At 50.9% G+C, this 16,356-nt stretch overlaps 6 protein-coding genes across 6 annotated transcripts; 4 read left to right on the plus strand and 2 right to left on the minus strand.

Annotated features, from left to right (window-relative positions):
* Nucleotides 1–120: 120 nt before the first annotated feature.
* Nucleotides 121–5,331, plus strand: EDD37DRAFT_372474 (adenosinetriphosphatase). The gene is made up of 4 exons (XM_062811972.1): nt 121–616; nt 823–4,434; nt 4,481–4,673; nt 4,723–5,331. The coding sequence occupies exons 1-4, from the start codon at nt 212–214 to the stop codon at nt 5,142–5,144; spliced, it is 4,632 nt and encodes a 1,543-aa protein (XP_062670866.1). The 5' UTR covers nt 121–211; the 3' UTR covers nt 5,145–5,331.
* A 1,452-nt stretch (nt 5,332–6,783) lies between these two features.
* EDD37DRAFT_372505 (uncharacterized protein) lies at nt 6,784–9,483 on the plus strand. Its single transcript, XM_062811974.1, has 2 exons — nt 6,784–8,212; nt 8,263–9,483. The coding sequence occupies exons 1-2, from the start codon at nt 7,025–7,027 to the stop codon at nt 9,391–9,393; spliced, it is 2,319 nt and encodes a 772-aa protein (XP_062670867.1). The 5' UTR covers nt 6,784–7,024; the 3' UTR covers nt 9,394–9,483.
* Nucleotides 9,484–10,039: 556 nt separating this feature from the next.
* Nucleotides 10,040–11,545, plus strand: EDD37DRAFT_608449 (uncharacterized protein; the record flags this gene model as incomplete). Its single annotated transcript, XM_062815057.1, has 4 exons — nt 10,040–10,115; nt 10,150–10,217; nt 10,410–11,384; nt 11,447–11,545. 4 exons carry the CDS (start codon nt 10,040–10,042, stop codon nt 11,543–11,545), a joined length of 1,218 nt encoding a protein of 405 aa, XP_062670868.1.
* EDD37DRAFT_372491 (uncharacterized protein) lies at nt 11,499–13,110 on the minus strand. The gene is made up of 2 exons (XM_062811973.1): nt 11,952–13,110; nt 11,499–11,899 (listed from the first exon to the last, which is right to left on the minus strand). The coding sequence occupies exons 1-2, from the start codon at nt 12,956–12,958 to the stop codon at nt 11,575–11,577; spliced, it is 1,332 nt and encodes a 443-aa protein (XP_062670869.1). The 5' UTR covers nt 12,959–13,110; the 3' UTR covers nt 11,499–11,574.
* A 433-nt stretch (nt 13,111–13,543) lies between these two features.
* Nucleotides 13,544–14,521, plus strand: EDD37DRAFT_563713 (nuclear pore complex assembly-domain-containing protein; the record flags this gene model as incomplete). Its single annotated transcript, XM_062813971.1, has 2 exons — nt 13,544–13,697; nt 13,746–14,521. The coding sequence occupies 2 exons, from the start codon at nt 13,544–13,546 to the stop codon at nt 14,519–14,521; spliced, it is 930 nt and encodes a 309-aa protein (XP_062670870.1).
* Nucleotides 14,522–14,567: 46 nt separating this feature from the next.
* EDD37DRAFT_372541 (uncharacterized protein) lies at nt 14,568–15,994 on the minus strand. Its single transcript, XM_062811975.1, has one exon. It carries the CDS (start codon nt 15,797–15,799, stop codon nt 14,684–14,686), a length of 1,116 nt encoding a protein of 371 aa, XP_062670871.1. The 5' UTR covers nt 15,800–15,994; the 3' UTR covers nt 14,568–14,683.
* Between the last annotated feature and the right edge of the window lie 362 nt (nt 15,995–16,356).

Genomic DNA, 16,356 nt, shown 5'->3' on the forward strand with positions numbered 1-16,356 from the left:
CAGGGATTCACATCCTTACAATCGCATGATCGCGACCTCACTCGCATCGGACGAACACTTGAAAGTCCGTACTTGCATCGCCTCGGTTTGTCTGCGCCAGAAGTGTCCGGCGATCCGCACCTCTTTCGACAGAATGCGTCCCCGATAGAACATCGCCCGCCGCCGCCGCTCGGCCTTGTCGAATTATACTCATTGTACATACGCGGTAATCATGGACCGCATAGAGGTGGATATATCCAGTTGGCTTGGAAAGCCGCCGGAGAAATCGAAGAATACGGAAAAGGACACGGGGGAGGATGCAGAAGAGACACTCAGCCAGCAGTCCAAGTCCCCAGTCGGCGATGCTTATTCCTCGAGCGACTCTGACGACAATGGCGATATTGAACACAGCCCCGAGAATGACATTCCAGTGACGGTATCAGATGAAGACGAAGATTCTGTTCGGGATACTACATCTCGCCTGCAACACAATTTCTACATTGACATACCGAGGTTATCGAGAGAAGAGAAAGAAGCGTATGAGTATCTGCCCGGTCACTTTTCCGTTCAGAGGGTGCTATCAAAGCTGGAAGATGGAAAATATCTGATAAAACGCAAGAGTGGTGAACGAGATCTCGTGAGTGTACTCTCAATTGCGGCTTGTCGTCCATTTCAGTCTCACTTGGCTCTTACTGGCCTGCTCTGTATCTTTTACCTCCGCAGACTTATACAATTTCTGCCACTAACACTACTACCTTCTTTCTTTCATGCTCTTCACCTCACCTTCATCCTTCTGTCATCACAGTCCACTCGAAGTAGCACTGAATCATGGCTTCAACACAGGTTTCTGCACGCGAGTTACGTGCTCTGGACAACGGCTCGTCCTCACTCCAAGAGTTCCAAGAACTGGATGCTTCTGGGCAAAACAAGCGGAGATCTGTCAAACAAGCGGCTTCAGGCATGGTAGATTGGACGACGATGGATATTTCGGATACTGGTGAAGATGAGCCCTCAGCTCCTCATCGACGTCGTACATCCGGAGATGACAGCGAAGTCACGGACGTGGAGATGAGAGACGAAGCGGAGACGGAAGAAGAAGGCGACTCAGACATTCCCCAGGAGCAAGGGCGACGCTCGGCACGACTCACTTCAAAGAGAAAGTTCGCTCACCTAAAGGAAGAGCTTGTCGAACTCGACGATGATTCCGACCAGCCTCGCGCACGGAGGGAACGCGGTCGAAAGTCTGCAATGCGACCAAATCGAGGCTCCATGCGTACTCTGCGAGCTAGGGGTACAAGAGCAAGAGTCTCTGACACGTCTCCGGAGGTCGTCACCCGTCGTTCAGAAAGAACTCGAACCCAGCCCCACCGGAGCATGCGCGAGCGGCAAGAAGACGAGATATCAAGTCTTGAAGAAGAGAAATCTGCTCCTAAAGTTGTGGGTGCAAAAGAACACTTCGCTCGAATCCCTGATCACGATCCTTTCAGAAAGCGGCATCGACAAGATTGTGACACCTGCAATTGGACCTCCGATAATCCTTCAAAGGGGCCTTTGGTATTCTGTCAGGGCTGCACGAACTCCTACCACAAGTCATGTCTTGGACCCAGGGGAAGCCGAGATCATTTGGTCACGAAGGTTGGCGAAGGCTTGTTCGTACTGCAATGCCGAAGGTGCATTGGGCTGTCTCAAGAAAAGCACAATTTGGCACCACATCAAGGTCGTTGTGCTGATTGCAACGAGCTGGGCGCCTGCTCGCGGCCTTTGCGCAACCGTCTCACCAGTCGTCAGGAACAAGCTCAGAGAGAAGAAAACGGCGGGACAGATCCTATCACTATCGTCGAACCGGATATGCTCAACAACATCACACATGTCATGTTCAGATGTGCACAATGCAATCGGGCATGGCATATGCATCATCTTCCTCAACGCAAAACGGCCCATTCATCGCTTGAAGCTGAAGATGAAGAAATGTTAGATGAGGTTGAACTTGCACAAAAGCGTTTTGAGCACTATCACCGATCGTGGACTTGCAAAGACTGTATCGAGAACCAACATCAAATTGACGCTCTCGTTGCATGGCGACCGGTTAATCTCGAAGCCTATGCTCCTGGTACCGTCGTGGATCAGGTCCCAGAAATTGAAAAGGAATACCTCGTCAAATGGAGAGCTCAGTCCTACTTTCGCACCACATGGATGCCAGGGACCTGGGTCTGGGGCATAGCCGCCGGACAAATGCGTCTGGCATTCATGAAGAAACCCGAGAATCAGCTGCCAAAGATGACGACTGCAGATGCAATACCAGAAGAGGTCTTTCGCGTTGACATCGTCTTCGATGTACGATATTCGAGTGTTGTTAGGAACAGCACCAAAGAAATCGATCTGGCCCGTGTCAAAGAAGTCGAGCTAGCATTCGTCAAGTATAAGGGTCTCGGTTACGAGGATGCGATTTGGGAGAAGCCTCCAACTTATGCTGACACCGAACGATGGAATGACTTCAAATTGGCATACGAAGACTATGTCAACAAGTTGCACGTCTCGATTCCTCCTCAGTCCACGCTACGACGGCATCTTATTCACGTCCGGGCCTTAGACTTTTCGACCAACATCATCAAGAAAACTCAGCCGTCCGCCATAACTGGTGGTGAATTGATGCAATACCAATTAGAGGGCTTGAACTGGCTCCTCTTCCAATGGTATCAGAATCAGAATGCTGTCCTAGCAGATGAGATGGGCTTGGGTAAGACTATCCAACTGATTTCATTCTTCGCCACCCTTGTTCACGATCACAAATGTTGGCCTTTCCTCGTTGTCGTCCCAAACGCAACTTGTCCCAATTGGCGGCGAGAAATTAAGAAGTGGGCTCCATCTCTTACGGTCGTTACCTACTATGGATCCTCGGTTGCAAGGAAGCTCGCGCAGGATTATGAACTATTTCCCAAGGACAAAGATGATGAGGAGAAACGGAAACAGAAGAAGAGCAGATCAGAAGTCAAAGACATCAAAGCTCACCTCGTCGTGACCTCTTATGAGGCCATTGTGGAGGATTCCGTGCGGAAGAATCTGATGAGAGTGCCCTGGCAAGGTCTCATTGTTGATGAAGGGCAGCGGCTGAAAGGCGACAAGACTCAGATCTATGACAGCCTCTCGAAATTCCGCTTCCCGTTCAAGGTCCTCTTGACCGGTACTCCGTTGCAGAACAATGCTCGTGAGTTGTTCAATCTACTGCAGTTCCTGGACAAGAACATGAATGCCGCCGAACTCGAGATAAAGTACGCCAATCTTACGCAGGAAAATGTGCCGGAGCTGCACGAGACTCTGAGAAAATTCTTCCTCCGACGTACCAAAGCACAGGTCTTGACGTTCCTCCCGCCAATGGCGCAAGTCATCGTGCCCGTGAGTATGTCAAGTGTGCAGAAGAAGGTTTACAAGTCGATCTTAGCAAGAAACCCGCAGTTGATGAGATCAATATTTGCTCGAGAAGGCGCTGTTGCACCAAAAGAACGAGCCAATCTGAACAACATCCTCATGCAGTTACGGAAAACGCTCTGTCATCCGTTTGTGTACAGCCGAGATATTGAAGAGCGTACGGTTGACACAACGGTTGCTTTTCAAAATTTGGTCGGAGCCTCGGGCAAGTTACATTTGCTTTCCATTATGCTGCCGAAGCTCTTTGAACGCGGTCATCGTGTCCTGATGTTCAGCCAGTTTCTCGACAATTTGGATATCATCGAGGACTTTCTTGACGGACTTGGGCTTCAACATCGTCGTCTCGATGGCACAATCTCGGCAGCCGAGAAGCAGAAGCGGATCGATGAGTTCAATGCTCCCGATTCACCATACTTCGCATTTCTCCTATCTACTAGGGCTGGTGGCGTTGGTATTAATTTGGCGACGGCCGATACGGTTATCCTCCTGGATCCTGATTTCAATCCCCATCAAGATATTCAAGCTTTGTCACGGGCTCACCGTATCGGCCAGAAGCACAAGGTTCTTGTGTTCCAACTCATGGTTCGGGATAGTGTCGAGGAGAAGATCATGCAGATTGGGCGGAAAAAGATGGCGCTGGATCATGTCCTCATTGAACGAATGGGTCGAGAGGACGATGCTGGAGAGGATCTTGAGTCGATTCTAAGACATGGTGCTCAAGCTCTTTTCGAGGGCGACTCTGAGGCGGATGACATTGTCTATGATTCCGCCTCAGTCGATCGTCTGCTTGATCGGTCTCAGATTGAGGACACCAAGACCAGTGAAGAAAAATCTGCCGAATCGCAATTCAGCTTCGCCAGAGTCTGGGCGAATGACAAGTCGACGTTGGAAGAGGACTTGGCTGACACCGGGACGAGCACACCTAATCCAGGCATTTGGGATAAGATTTTACAAGAGCGTGAGCGCACATTTGCCGAAGAACAAGCCAGAAAGGCAGAGGCATTTGGTAGAGGGAAGCGCAAACGTCAGGTAAGTCGACCGAGGAGGTCTTTGAAGATCAGACTAATTCCGATAGACTGTCGACTACGGCGGCATAGGCGATGGCGACCCAGAAGACAAAGACAAAGACAAGGACAAAGACAAACTCAAAGCAAAACGGGGACCCAAAAGAGTTGACCCAGACTATCAAGAGCCCGCAGATATACCCGAGGAAGAAGATAATCTGACTGCCGAAGACACAGATGTGACTCCCAAACGCACGGTCAAAGGTAGGAGGACAATTACACCCCAGAGTCGCCGAAACTGATGGAGACACAGCGCGGCCCTTCAAACGAGTGAGAGTTCCCCTTGGACAAGCACCTCACTTCAACGGAGATGCAGCATTTGATTTTGGTCCCGTTCACAGCATGCCCCCACCACATCTATGCTCTGCATGTGGTGAGAGTCATCCTATGGGCTGGTGTCGACTCAAAGTAGCTGGTGTGGAGCATTGCGGGCTATGTGGGATTGCACACCTAGGACATGGACGAACCTGTCCTCATGTGAATGATAACAAACAGGTGGCCATCCTGTTGCAGACTTTGAAGGAGAGCACGGAGAGCCGGGAATTAATTGAGCAGGCTACGAAATACCTGCGGAGCATTCGCGGAGATTTAATGCAGCGAGAACGAGCTCGGGAGCTCAGAGAGCTACAAGCTATTGCACAGGATCAGAGACCGACGAACATGCGGCCAAGCTGAGTCGACGAGGAGACACAAGGCTGGGTGAAATGCATATGGCTGTCATCGGAAGACACAAGGTTTTAGCTGGCGAGTCATGAATGCGCGGCCTGCTGTTTTTAGAGACAAACGGTAATAGCCGCATATGCCAGGCTTAATTGAATACAGGTGCGCACGTTCTCTTGGAGAACTTTCATCTGGTTCAGCGGCAAGTTGATGTAGGAAGTTTATCCACAACACTGTTCATTATTCCGTGGCCGTCAACGTAATTTTCGCGAGTCCTTGCCGCACTTCAAGACGGCCTCAAACAGATATGGTTGGACCTGTTGCTGCAGCTTGCTAGATGTATTGTGACACACATCTGCACATTCGAGACAAAGTGTACATTACTATGCTACACACTTCTCTCGTGAAACCGAAGTTGAAACAGGCACGACAGGTCCCGAGAATGGTCAAACGGCAGATCGTTGTCCGGTGGATACGCCAGGCCGAGGGACCGAGACAGCATGACGTGAGAGGCTTCAACATGGAACCGTGGAGTTCTCAATAAGGTGCACAGATCTATTGAAGAGTGACCAACCAAGCATACGGGGTTGTAGGTCTCTGGCTGAGTAGCACAGCTGTCATACAGAAAGCACCACAAAGATGTCTTGATACTCATGTGTGGAACACAACGATCTGGATGTGGTTGATATCAACACTGCAGATCCGGGTGCGGCAAGGGGCCCAAGCGCGGCAATCACCAGTACACGACAATGACATTTGTTTTGCGAATGTGTTGAAAGTCTGCTTGGATGCCTCTATGATGGTGACGAGTAGCACTTAGCCGATGATCTCCAAAGAACTGTACTTGTCGAGTAGAGATTTCCATAGTCAACCATAGCAGAAACGCGTTCCTTTGTGACGACTCCTGTTTGTGGTATATTCGGCAGACGACTTTCCGCTGATGGGATTCCAGCTGGGGTTTGGATACACATATACTCGTACTCCCTACCGAAAAAGGCCTCGAGGCAGCCTTGCAGAAATGCAACAGTGTTTGGTTGGTGTTTTGTCTTGGTTTGTCTTGGGCAATTTGCGAAGTGTTTTGCTGCGCCTCAGTGCCCGTGCTGCCGCGCGTCATGAAAAGAAGAAAAAGAGGAGAAACAGGGGGTGTAAAGAATTTGATATGGGCCTTGACCAGCCTGAGATTAGCGTCCATGCCGGGACTTGGCACCTCGATGCGTTCTTCTGCCTCCATTTGGGGGGTGCTGCAGCCAACCAAAGCTGTCTCCGGGCACTGTCCATTTAGCCTCATCAAATCCTTCCCGGTGATCCAATGACCAAGAGTCCGCCCTGGGCCTTGCAGTGTCCACTGTCCACCTCCTCCTCCAAGCGGTGCAAGCACTAACCCTCCCTGTCTGCCTCTCCCAAACTTGCATCTCTTTCTGTTCCAGCCCCCCGTCACCACTTCTTGAGGCACGCACTCGCTAAGTAGTAGATTCACTACTCAACACTCGACTACCTCTCACTTACATTCGCTATTCTCTGTCATCGCAATTGTATACATCCTTCACCACTCTTTCAACGGCCCTTTGTTGCGACCGAGAACAATACCATCAAACGCAATCAACGATTCATCGATCAGAATCCGTCTGAAAGCCGCCGTTCCCTGCTTTTGCCGCTCGTTCCAACCCGGTTTTTCCACCTCAACCTCGAAGTCAATGACACAATAGATCAATACCTACGATTAATCCTACGAACCACATCCTACAACTTCAGCTACCGTTAAAGAACATCACCAAGATACAGATCCTCGTCAATAGGTGCTTCGAGAGTTGTCGTGGTTGACGCCCTTTGCTGCTGCGCAGCGCCCCTCAACACCTCACGCGTCGTTTGTCGCTATCTGAACATCGACAGACAAGATGCGTCCGCAGACCTCATTCTCCTACCTACTCTCCCTCCTCCTCGCCACCGTCTCCTTGACACCATCTGTCCTCGCCGAAAACATAATCGAGTCAAGCTCATTGAACTCCTGCCAGGCCAATTCTAACTTCACGGCCACTTTGTTCAATGTCGCCTACACTCCCGCGAACAGCAGTATCTACCTCAACATTAATGGTGTTTCCTCTATCACAGGAAATGTCACTGCACTGGTGCAGCTCATTGCTTATGGTTTCAACATCTTGAATGACACGATCAACCCTTGCGACGATAACCTTTCCGGTTTCTGCCCCATGCAGACAGGTCAAATCAACATCGAGACAAACATTGATGTCCCATCAAGTGTTACAAAAAATATCCCAGGCATTGCCTATGGTGTCCCCGATCTTGACGGTGTCGTGCGGGTTTATGTGACCTCTACCGACACGAACGAAGTCATTGCATGTCTGGAAGCAGACTTGTCAAATGGCAAGAGTGTCTATCAAGTGGCTGTCGGATGGGCCACTGCTGTTATCGCCGGTCTTGGTCTCGTCGCTGCTGGCGTTACATCTGGACTTGGTCATCCCAACACCGCTGCTCACGTTGCCGCTAATGCCGTCTCACTGTTCGGATTCTTCCAGGCCCAGGCCATCATCGGAATGTCCTCCGTTACTATGCCCCCCATTGTTCAGTCATGGACACAGAACTTCCAATGGAGCATGGGTGTCATTCGCGTTGGCTTCCTTCAATCTATTGCCACATGGTATCAAAGATCAACGGGAGGTACCCCTACCACATATCTTTCGACTTTAAGCACTGTTTCCGTCGAGGTACAAAAACGTGCCGTCAAGCGGTCCATTCAGCACATGGCTATTGCTGCTTCATATGCTTCAAGAGGTGCTCGTTATCTCGCGAAACGATCCACCTCCTCTACTACTACTACCACCGATACTACTAAGGTCGTCCGTGGTATTGAGAGAGTCGGGTTCCGGGCTGGAATTGAGCAAACCAACATCTTCATGACCGGTCTTATCTTCTTCATTTTCATCCTGTTCTTGACCGCCGTCCTGGTCGCTTTGGCCAAGCTTTTCCTTGATCTGTTTTCCAAAGCCGGATGGATGAAGTCGAACAAGTTCTTGGAGTTCCGCAATGGTTGGAAGATCGTCATCAAGGGCATCTTGTTTCGATTGGTAAGTTCCAATCACGACCTCCTTACAGTGCCGAATACTGACGCATATAGGTCCTCCTTGGCTTCGTCCAGATGTCCGTTCTCTGCTTATGGGAGATCGTCGAACGCGACTCGGCCGCGGAAATTGTCCTCGCCCTCATCGTCTTCATCTCCATGGCTGTCGCTTTGTCTTGGGCTTCATTCAAAGTCATTCAGCTTGCCAAGAAATCAGTCACCATGCATAAGAATCCGGCCTACATTCTTTACTCCGACCCCAAGTGTCTCAACAAGTGGGGTTTTCTCTATGTTCAGTATCGGGCTACTGCCTACTACTTTGTCGTGCCCTTGTTGGCTTACATTGTGGCAAAAGCCGTCTTCATCGCCTTCGCTCAAAGTTCGCCCGCTGCTCAAGCCATCGGCCTTGTTATTGTCGAGGCTGTCGCATTGATCGGCGTCAGCGTTGTCCGACCATTCATGGACAAAAAGACCAACATTTTCAACATCTCAATCGCAGCTGTCAACTTCCTCAACGCCATTTTCCTCCTTGTCTTTTCAAATGTCTTCGGTCAGCCGGAGATGGTATCGGGTGTCATGGGCGTCATCTTCGCTTTCTACAATATCGTCTTCGCTGTAGTCCTCTTGGTTTTGGTGCTCATCGCGTCTATATACGCTATTGCCTCAAAGAACCCTGAAGTCAGATACCAGCCAATGCGTGACGACCGGGGTAGCTTCATCAAGTCTCAGGCTGCTTTGACCACGGAGCTCGATGCATTGGGTGCCACTGCACGAGGCGAAGACGAACCCAAAACAGGCTACAAGGGCTACGATGATGATGCTTCGGTCTCCGAGGAGTCCTTGAAGCACCAGTCCGAAATTTCTCAAAGACCAATGTCACGATCTCAAGGAGCCCTTATGCACCAAGAAACTCCCTTGTACCCCAGCGAGAACAATGGAAGACGAGGACCACAAGACTCTTACGAGCAACGACAAATGTACAACCAAGGATACAACGGAAGTGGTGGCTACGATTATGATAGCCGGCCCGGGACAGCTCCATCCTATCAAACCTATGCCGACTCGACAAACAGTCTGAACAACGGCTATGCCCCGCCACGATCTGCTCACGGTGGATATGCCCCACAACAAGGATACCGACAACATAACAATGCTAGCCCTTGGCAACGCGGTGCTGGCTATGAATGACAACACTCGGGCCAAGTGCAAGACGAAAAGCAAGGCTTGTATCCAATCGCAAGCCAGGATCGTCGTGGTAGAACAGAAATGACTGAGAATCATTCTGAAAGCGGCTATTGGGACAGGGATTGGTGGAGAGCCGAGTATGCCAAAGAAGCAGATCGGACCATCAATCCTCATCGATGAATTTTAACGGACAAAAGGGAATGGGAAGCACACAGCAAAAATGAAACGCCATGTGATGAGACATGAGCAGGGGTTTACATCTTTGCATCTGTTGCGTGTGGGATTTATTGCATTGACCTCATTGTTACTATGTGACCAAGATGGCACAGCTGATGCATCGAACGCCCCAACAGTGGGTTCTTTGTTAGGTTTCAGTTGTGGTCGGCTTCGCTGCCTTTTCATCGCGATACCTTGTATTGCATTGGTCAGTGGGTGCATAGAGAGAGTGTCTTGATGCATCTTTTGCATTTGGGTATGGGTACTGGCGTATTCCATCAACGGCTTCAGTAGGTGGGCATACAGTGGCGTTTTCGTGCTCGTGGTTATGTGTACAGTACGTACTCAAGGAATGAATAAAATGAACCTTGAATCAGCTGCGTTTTCTTGCAGTGGAAGTGTGCCCGATGACTATCCTTGTTTGCAACTGACAATGCCGCCAGGGTGCCCTCTGCCGATAGTGTTCACTGTCTCTTGGATGCTGTTGGAGGACGACTGCGAAGGAACAGGTGAGATTATGCATTTGTCTACGACACGGTCCAGGCATACAAACTGGTGAGATGAGGGAGGTGAAGTTGTGTCGAACTCCCATGTTAATACTCTCTAAGGGGGTAAGTTGAGGCTTTGTCGAACTCCCCTTCAAACAAAGTCACGTGCAAGGTTTTGATATTCAGGAGGCCGTCTTCAACAACGACGGTCCTGTTAACGCCTTCGCACCGTGAAGACGACCTATACCATCGCTATCATGTCGGCACAGCTGCCATGTTCAGCATTCGTCATGATGCTGGTGGTTTTGTATACAGAAATGTCACTGTCGCCTCACTTCGGAATCACAACCACCACCACCATCAACGATGGAGTTGGTACGCTCTGTCGACGCGATGGTGACCCGCGTCAAACGCAAGCGCAAAGGCAGGACCTCACCGTTCCCCTTTCTCGACCTCCCTGCCGAGATCAGGAAGAAGGTATACGATATCCTCGAGGACGTCGTCGACCACAGCTCGGACAAAGACCAACACAAGCGCAATGAGTACGACGGGTTCTCCAAAACCAGAAAGGCACTACGCTTGACGTGCAAGACTGTCAACGACGAGTTCACACCACATTTCTTTCGCTCGACGACGTTCTGTATGCGCTTCGAGAAACACACACCGGGAGAGTTCGTGGCGTTCGTGAAATGTCTGGCACCAGAGAAGGTCTTCAATATCCGACACTTGGAGTACCGCGCCCTTGAGTTTCCCTACGGCAGTCGCAGTCTCAGCAGTCTCATTCCGAAGGGGTTTCTGATGTTCCGTCACAATGATGCGCACTCGGGACGGGTCTTACTTGCAGAATGCTGGAGGAATATGGATGTACGCGCTTTGAACGAAATCTTTCAACAAGTTACGAATATCCTTCCGCCACGGCCGGATGACATGGACATGGACGAAGAAGAATGCTGGACTGAGAGGGTGATTCAACAGTGCGAGCGGCCGTGGCTGCATCTTGAGACGCTGAACATTGTGCACAGTCCGTTCAATCGCTTCGAGTGGGCGTTACAGGGGAGTGATCATGGTGGTCCTCGGCCATTCAGGCTTCTTGATTGGTGGAACATTGGATTACCGGAGCGGAAAGTGGGCTTGTGGGCGTTGTGGGAGGGCGGATTGCTTCGATTGGGAATGCTGGGCAGGCCAGTACGGCGGGAAATTTGTCCTGGGACTTTTGGGTTCAGGCTGTTCTTCAGGAAGGACAAGAAGATGTTGGAGGAGGAGTTGGGAGCTGCTCTGGGATGTCGGAGGGTGAGTCACCGGGTGACCTGCGAGAGAGTAGAGTCATGAAGAATGGTTGACATGGCTTCGAGGTCAAGAGTCCAGAGGATACGATGATCGATCCACCATCATGTGCTGTCGAGCTCCAGCGGAGATCAGAATCAGACAGTGGGCTTAGTATTTCTGCGTGAGATACTCTTGAATTGCAACATTGAGACAATCATGCCATCGGCTTCGGCTTGTCAACCTTCAATTTTGGCAGCATACCCAATTTCCCCATTTCAGAGTACATTTCAAACAGTGATTCGATGGTGTCCACGAATCCTGTCCAGCCCAGTCTTCGGGCTTTGTTCATGGACAGCATGCAGATTTGCACGAACGCAGCGTCGCCAAATACGAAATTAGCTTCAACGTCTCCGAAAGGATTGTCGGTAAGTTGGCCTCCAGACTCCTTCATCAGTGCCTCCCATGCCTCTTTGTTTTCGGGCTTTGCCGCCCACTCCACGAGGGAAAAGAGACTGTGAAGAACGATAGGTGGTCCATAACTAGTTTTGGTCAGTGACATTCGAGCATTGTAAGGACGATCGTGTGACTCACCCCATGGGTGTGGCTTTGCCACCTTTACCTTTAAATTCCTTGAATAAGCTCAGATCCTCTTCCGGAGGATGAACGCCCTTTTCCACGCCAAACCAACGCACGAGTTCCTCGTAAAATCGATCCCAGCTTATGGGGCTGGTGTCTTGAGAATTGAACGCTTCGTTCTTGCATTTGTCTTCGAGCACTGCCCATTCTGACAAGTAGCCTGTCAGCGTTGCCGTGGAATGATGTTCATCGGCCTGCCAGTCTTTCCATGTGCCAGGAAAGTACAGTGGTTCTCCCTTGTGGGCTTGCACGGCGGAGTAAACTGCTATTGGGTGTAAAGCATTCATCTGGGCGTTGTTGACGGCTCCTAAGATCCACGCTGGGCGGATGACGTTCCAGGATGTATTGTTGGCTTTACAATATTCGAACAACGATTTCTCCTGAGGGTAGTAGAAGTTTGGTTCTAGGTGAGCTGGCTGAGGATCGGACTCGATTGCGGGGTTTCGTCCTCGTCCAACGTGGACACCATAGTTCTTAGCACCTGTCTGTAAGAGGAAGCGTTTGGGAGTGATTTTGCATATGGTCAATGCTTGCAAGAAGTTGTCCAGAAGCGCACTGTTGACTTTGACCAGTTCTTCGGCATTGGACCAAGCAGCGGCACCTGGAGCCGGTTTTGGTTGCAGATAGGAGTAAAAGAAGATGTAGTCAGCTGTGATATTGGCTGACTTGATGGCGTCTGCAATCTTCTGGGGGTCTTCAAGAAAGTCACAAGCGACGTGCTGCACACGAGCTCGATGCGACTCGGGTAACAAAGCCATCATATCCTTGGGAGGAGGCCGTCGAGACAACGCGTACACTTTGGACCAGCGCTCCGGGCTTTCGAGCAGAACTCGCATGGTGTGGAAGCCTGAGATGCCATTGGCGCCGGTGACTATGGCTGTAAGTCCTTTGATGGAAGGATCAAAGGTTGGCAGATTGTGGTAGATGCCCTTATGTTGGACGGGACAGCGTTCGGAACCCATTGTGATGCTGATCGTACGAGCGGAGAACACAATCGCACTGGGGAGAGAGAACAGGTAGAAGTCAAGTCAAATAACCTACCTTGGATCCCTACCGATTCTTCTCGGCTTCATAAATATGACGGAAGCAGATACAGCACCTCGGCTAATAAGATGCCATTGGAGTATATCCACCGGATAGTTCAACTCTGCCGTTTTGGCCAAAATGATCTCTACACGAAGGCGGGGATGGATGGGTCCACTGTTTTCTCCGCAAATGCCAGGGTGTGCTCTACTTCCCATAATCGCCGTAGGATTGGCCAGGGCATGGCGGAATGCTGGCTTTACATGCTGCTAGGGATGTGCTGCAGTAAGGACGAGCAGCTGCAGCTGTGAATGGTGAAGATGAGGTTAACGGAGGAAGCGTTGCAGATGTTCCGGGTCGTTTTCTGCCAGGCGGTACGGCAGATCACTGATACTGTACGGTGCTTCACTCAACCAACTCTCTCCATTGATGCCTCTCCGCATCCACGTCGCCCAATATTTACATAACTCAGAGTCGTCTCGCTCGACTGACAGCGAGCTCAACCTCAAGCAGTGGAGTTCAAGATGTTCGACTGGCAGGACTTCGATACTGTGTTCCAGCCAAAGCCTGACTTCGCTTTTGACAACAAGACCGTCGAGAGCGTCCTCAAGCACCGCAAGGAATTTGGAGACCAGCTATTCTTCGATCGCATATGGAAGTCAATCGGCCTGACGCGTCGTAAGTATACCACATTTGCTGGAGAACCTAGAATTAACACCTCGGAAGCCTCAAGAAACAATTACCCTCCAAGAACAAATCAAGACCTACGGAATCTGTGGTCCAAAATTGTACAGTCGCCCGCAGCCGATGAACAGAAACTCGCTCTACTCTACTACGTTCTCCGAGACTGTCGACAACTCTCCAATGCAGACACAAACTTTGCACGAAGAACATACCTCCCTCAGAAATACCAGCTACTGGTGGCCGGACTGTGGGAACTTGACCATGCGCAATTCTCGCGAGCCTTGGAACATCTCACCGACCCTTGTTTGACACCAACCTTCGCCGACGAAATCCTTCTTGCACTCATACACCATCCAAAATGCCAATCCTCGTTGGCTACCGCATACTACATCACGGTGTCTCCTCCGTTGAAACATCAATCGACACTCGAGGCATACTTTGACCTCGTCCTTGCGAACAACATCGTGCAGGCTTATTACTTTGCGAAAAAGCAGGGAAAACAAAGACACAAGACGCTGTTCGAGAAGATCATAGTCGCAGTGCATAAAGAAAAGCCTGGAGCTACGCGTGCTGAACGGGCAAGCCTACTTTTGGGCCTACCATTTACCGCAGAAGAGGAGGCCTGGTTCGAAGAATGTCTGCTAAGCGGTGCAGGTTCAAAACTTCCTAACGCGAAGGACTCGGTCATGGCACGGAACATCGCTACTGGAAGATCCATATCGGGTGAGAATGGCCTCTCTAGATTGAAGGGTGAAAACATTGGAGGTATTACCTGGGATACTGTGGTGACGGGTATCGCAGATGCTGTGCCACATTGAGGGAGTCTACTCATCGAGTTTTGGCGACTCGTACGGCGAGTCAAGATCTGTTCCAGGACTAGGTGAACACTGTTCAGTCCGATGCATCGATCGACGAGAGGCCAAAACATTCGGGAAGTGCATGTTTCATCAAGCATTCAAAAGTTTCATGTTAGAAGACCACTAGTCCCAGATGGCCAAGCATCTCAACTCCACGCTCTCTCTGGGCTCCTCGTTCTCAGTTCCCGGCAAATCAACACTGCTGTGCAATGTACCTCCCGCGGCGACAGTCTCCTTATCCCGCTCGGAATCAAACAATCCAATCACCAAGACTTCCTCTGGCTCCTGTTTGGGAACAAAGTACCACTTCTGACCCTCCGACCAGTGCGCGAGATAGCTCTCGGTGCTATGTGTGGAGATATCACCTGGAATACCTAGATTTGGGGTCTTGACTATCACAGGCACGTAATCACGCTCGAGGAAGGTGCGGGCATCGCCCAGCGCCAGGGGATCGCGGTGGACGCGTTTCAAAGGTCGCCAGATCGAGAACAGTGCCCAACGGGGCCCGAGCTTGGACTCGGCGTACGTCTCCCGCAGCGATTTGCCCTCGGCGAGCAGTTTGTCCTCGGCGGCTATGATCTCCTTGGCCGCAGTCGTCATGGTTGGATGATACTTGCGGAGATGCGTACGTGCGCCGTTGGGCGCATAATCAAGGTGGACCTTGGGCGCTGGGCTGGCACCGCCATGTTTCTTGGAGAAGCCGATGAACTGGGGAAAGCCGAGTTCGAGATCTGTGTCTTCTTGTGATTTCTGCTCGGGTTCAGGCTCATTTTCACCATGTCCAGCATGGGTTGCTAAGGCGTCCTGCTCAGACCAGATGGCGCTGCGGATCAGGAGGGCTTCGGTAAGGACGGTTTTGGCGCCTGTCATTTGCCTGACCATCTCTTCCGTCTCCGGGACGTAGTGCTGCTTGAGCAAGTTGGGGTCCTTCCAGCTGTTTATGGTATAAGGGGCCGAGTTCATGCTGGTGGGATGGTGGACAGCTGCGAAGCCGTGCGTGGACAATTGAGCGGTTCCTTCTTTCGCATTTGGTAAGTCGGCAACGGTAGGCACGGGACGCATGTCGACTAGAGGCTGGAGACGGACGTCGCCGAACTCTTTCATCTCGGGAAGATGGAAGTTGTGGGGAGAAGGTTTGGGCGTCTCGCCCAGGGGAATGTAGCGGAGTTTGCCATAGTATTGGGCGTTAGTGGTGGGAGGGATGGTCTCCGTGGTGGTCTTGGTGGTTGTGGTAGACATGGTGAAGATGGGAGAACTGACACTTTGATAGACGCAAAGTGTAGTAGAAGCGAGGAGGTTACCTCAAGACGAAAGCCACTCTTGGGGTCTTATAAGGTTGGCATGTGCAGTCAGTGGGCATGAGAGGGTCATTCTTGTTGTTCTGATAAAGGAAAGAGAGAACGACTGACCCTGTCGCGCATTGATATCGCATTCCGATGCCTCGCTCACTTGCCTCTTATCGCGTCGTGCAAGTCCGCCGCGACTTGGACAACCCCGCAGTAACTCACCAAGTTAAGGGAATCTTGATAGGCATACTACCCTTTTAGGCAACAGAGAATTTCTATGAGCCTGTCAGGCCGTCAGTGTTTTGCAGGCATTGATGTTGCCAGCAAAGTCGCCAACAGCCTCTCAGGCTGAGGGAAACGAGAAGTCGATGCCGGTAAACGTTTGATCAGCGGCCAAACACATCGGCGCCAGATTTACTCGAGCAGAATCCAGGGTAGACTCTTCAACATCAATGCCTTGGTCATTCTCCACGATCACGATACCGGGACCTCGCAGCCTTTTCTTCGAAC

This window comes from Exophiala viscosa (genome assembly GCF_022695815.1).
Source record: "Exophiala viscosa unplaced genomic scaffold EDD37scaffold_4, whole genome shotgun sequence".
Lineage (NCBI taxonomy): Eukaryota > Fungi > Ascomycota > Eurotiomycetes > Chaetothyriales > Herpotrichiellaceae > Exophiala > Exophiala viscosa.

Excerpts from the sequence above, each read along its gene's own strand:
- EDD37DRAFT_372474 (XM_062811972.1), top strand. The coding sequence starts at position 212 with ATGGACCGCATAGAGGTGGATATATCCAGTTGGCTTGGAAAGCCGCCG. Across the intron at positions 617-822 it reads AGAGTGGTGAACGAGATCTC|GTTTCTGCACGCGAGTTACG; the intron begins GTGAGTGTACTC and ends GCTTCAACACAG. Across the intron at positions 4,435-4,480 it reads GAGGGAAGCGCAAACGTCAG|ACTGTCGACTACGGCGGCAT; the intron begins GTAAGTCGACCG and ends TAATTCCGATAG.
- EDD37DRAFT_372505 (XM_062811974.1), top strand. The coding sequence starts at position 7,025 with ATGCGTCCGCAGACCTCATTCTCCTACCTACTCTCCCTCCTCCTCGCC. Across the intron at positions 8,213-8,262 it reads AGGGCATCTTGTTTCGATTG|GTCCTCCTTGGCTTCGTCCA; the intron begins GTAAGTTCCAAT and ends TGACGCATATAG.
- EDD37DRAFT_372491 (XM_062811973.1), bottom strand. The coding sequence starts at position 12,958 with ATGGGTTCCGAACGCTGTCCCGTCCAACATAAGGGCATCTACCACAAT. Across the intron at positions 11,900-11,951 it reads GGCAAAGCCACACCCATGGG|TTATGGACCACCTATCGTTC; the intron begins GTGAGTCACACG and ends GACCAAAACTAG.
- EDD37DRAFT_372541 (XM_062811975.1), bottom strand. The coding sequence starts at position 15,799 with ATGTCTACCACAACCACCAAGACCACCACGGAGACCATCCCTCCCACC.